At 30.2% G+C, this 2,685-nt stretch overlaps 1 protein-coding gene across 1 annotated transcript; it reads left to right on the top strand.

Moving 5' to 3' along the window:
• The first annotated feature begins 340 nt into the window (after window positions 1–340).
• LOC110931721 lies at window positions 341–1,545 on the top strand. Its single transcript, XM_022175104.2, has 5 exons — window positions 341–490; window positions 573–770; window positions 1,038–1,107; window positions 1,227–1,325; window positions 1,456–1,545. Exons 1-5 carry the CDS (start codon window positions 411–413, stop codon window positions 1,543–1,545), a joined length of 537 nt encoding a protein of 178 aa, XP_022030796.1. The 5' UTR covers window positions 341–410.
• Window positions 1,546–2,685: the final 1,140 nt, after the last annotated feature.

Genomic DNA, 2,685 nt, shown 5'->3' with positions numbered 1-2,685 from the left:
TGGGACCATACCCCTTCAATGTTCTATAACTAGAGTTTTTTTTTTATGTTTTGAAGCCAACAAATATATTTTAGTTGCTGATTTTGAAAATGTTATATCGAATTTGACTTTGATTTTTACAAGTATTGTTATAATAATGTATATTTATGCAAATGATGCTTTGGTTATCTTAGCACAGTGTTTTTAGGTTTCACAATTCAGCTTAATCAAAGGGTATTATTAAGAAAGGGTAAGGGAGAGGAAAAAAGGATTACTTGTTTTATTGTATATAGTGAGTTTTTGGGCATTGAGATTGAATCTTTGAATAAAGGTTTTCACCTAGGATCTAAGAAGGGGTACCCAAGAAAAGATGGTTTGGTTATTTCTACTTGCTTGCATCTGAGTACGATCTATTTGGGCATGATAGTTACATGTACTTAAATTGTGATGATTTTGAAGCGGTTTTTACATTCACCAAGCTGACAGGTGTTGTCATCACTTCTTATATAATGTAAGTGCCTATATCTAGTATAAATTACCGTTCATAAAACAAAATTTATTTTATTGATTCGATTTATGTATGTTAACTGCAGGTTTTTGTATGAGCAAATTAAGAAAGAGCAAATACATGATCGTGGAATATGTTTTATGAACCCGTCTGTAATTTCGCGGGCTGGTCAACGCAAACCCAAACCCAAACCCAAACGCATCGAGGATGCAAGTAGAGCGGTTGCAGATCGATTGTATAAAAGAAAGGGCAATGACATCATCCTATTGCCCTACAACCCCGGGTTTGATTTCCTTTTAAATAAGTATTCGTAAAGGACTATTATCTTAATTTATTTTGATTGAATTTTGGATTTTGGATTTTGAAGAAACCATTGTGTGTTGGCAGTACTAAACCTGAAAACAAGTATTTGCTATTATCTTGATTCCTTACGGCCTAGAAGTGTCGATGAGCAGTTAAGGCAAATTATTGATACGTAAGTAATACAAATTATCATAATGGATGATAAAAGAGTTGGAATATACTTTTATATAATTTTAATTTTTTACAGGGCAATGGCCGTGTATGCTTCAGAAAGTGGTGCCAACATAAGGGTTAAACTCGTATGGATTAACGCTAGGGTAAACACTTAATCCCCTATGTAAATTGTGGTTGTAATGATATTGTAAATATTGACACCCTTTAGTTTAAACTTAAATCGCAATGGTTTCACATTTCTTGATATTTTTAATTGTGGTAGTGTCCACGTCAGCCAGGAGGTACTGAATGCGGCTACTATGTGATGAAGTTCTTGAAGGAGATAGCTTACGAAGGAGTTGAAATACTTGACAATGATAATGTAAGTTTAGGCATATTTTAGTCTGCATATTAGAGAAATATGTACTTATATATCCAAACAAATGCTTAAATTCATATATTAGGATTAAATTCTGATTTTTAAGATTTATTTTATTTAATTGTTGTCTCAGGTTGGGAAAGGAGTAGAAGAATACTCGGCTGTGGATGGCATTCGTGAAGATTGGTCGACTTATGTGGTTAACTCTATTTTTAAGTTATAAATCGTATTTTAGGTGTTGATAATGTATTGACAAACAATTCTTTTTTTTGTTAACCTTAAAATATTTGTAGCATACTTGACAAATGATTATGTAATGGATTGTTTTGGTATATATATATATATATATATGTGTGTGTGTGTGTGTGTATTTGTTTTATGAAAAAGATTTATTGTTTTTATTATTATACATGTATCCAGGGCAAATTAGTAATTTTATAAAAAAATTATACAATTAAAAGCATGACACGCGTAAATGAATGTCATACATATGTGTCATAAATGCTCGTCATGAACGTGTGTCATTAAAAAGTGTAATAAAATGAGTGTCACGAATGTGTGTCATTAAAAGGTGTCATAAAATGAATGTCATGAATGTGTGTCATGAATGCGTGTCATTAAATGTGTGTCATAAAAACATGACACACAAATGCATGTCATGTTAATTTTATGACTCCTCAATTAACGACTCGCATTTGCGTGTCATAAAGACCCTTTTATGACACGCAATGCATGTCAAGAAAGGTGTTTTTTCTAGTAGTGCAAAGCTTTTAATTTTTTGATTTTAAACTTAATTGATTAAAACAACTAAAATATAGTAACTCAAAAGGTAATTTAGTGAAATTAATATTTTCATTTCTAATCTTGATAAATTGCAAAATATTTTTTTCCTTTTAAAGCTACTGTATGCCATTTGTTTTTGGACATAAAAGTACATAAGCAGCATAGAAAGCCGCACGACATGAGCGCGTGACTAGTCATAAAGCTACATTGGTTGAATTCTCTTTATGGGGTTTGGAAGGATTGTTAAAACACATTAAAAATGTCATGTTATTAATAATTTTAGATTATAATACTAATTCTCTAAATGATTAATTTTTGGTTAAAACACATTAAAAATGTCTTGTTATTAGTAATTTTAGATTATAATATTAACTTCTCTAAATAATTATTTTTTTAATTTAATCTTCTAAATATTTATAACAATTTATTTGCCAAAAATATGTATACTCACTAATTAACATACTGTCGTATTTTAATGGTTTATTACTCAAATATACACCAATTAAAATTACATTTCTGTGTAAAGGTAGGTCGTTGTCTCATCTGTTTGTAACGTGAATATAGATTCTCCTTTTGCTTC

Source organism: Helianthus annuus, chromosome 3 (assembly GCF_002127325.2).
Source record: "Helianthus annuus cultivar XRQ/B chromosome 3, HanXRQr2.0-SUNRISE, whole genome shotgun sequence".
Classification (NCBI taxonomy): Eukaryota; Viridiplantae; Streptophyta; class Magnoliopsida; order Asterales; family Asteraceae; genus Helianthus; species Helianthus annuus.
The sequence above is the reverse complement of the archived record's forward strand: the minus strand, read 5'-3'. Positions and strand labels throughout refer to the sequence as shown.

Coding starts and splice junctions, on each gene's coding strand:
- LOC110931721 (XM_022175104.2), top strand. CDS start 411: ATGTACTTAAATTGTGATGATTTTGAAGCGGTTTTTACATTCACCAAG. Junction 491..572: donor GTCATCACTTCTTATATAAT/GTAAGTGCCTAT, acceptor TGTTAACTGCAG/GTTTTTGTATGAGCAAATTA. Junction 1,108..1,226: donor TCGTATGGATTAACGCTAGG/GTAAACACTTAA, acceptor TAATTGTGGTAG/TGTCCACGTCAGCCAGGAGG.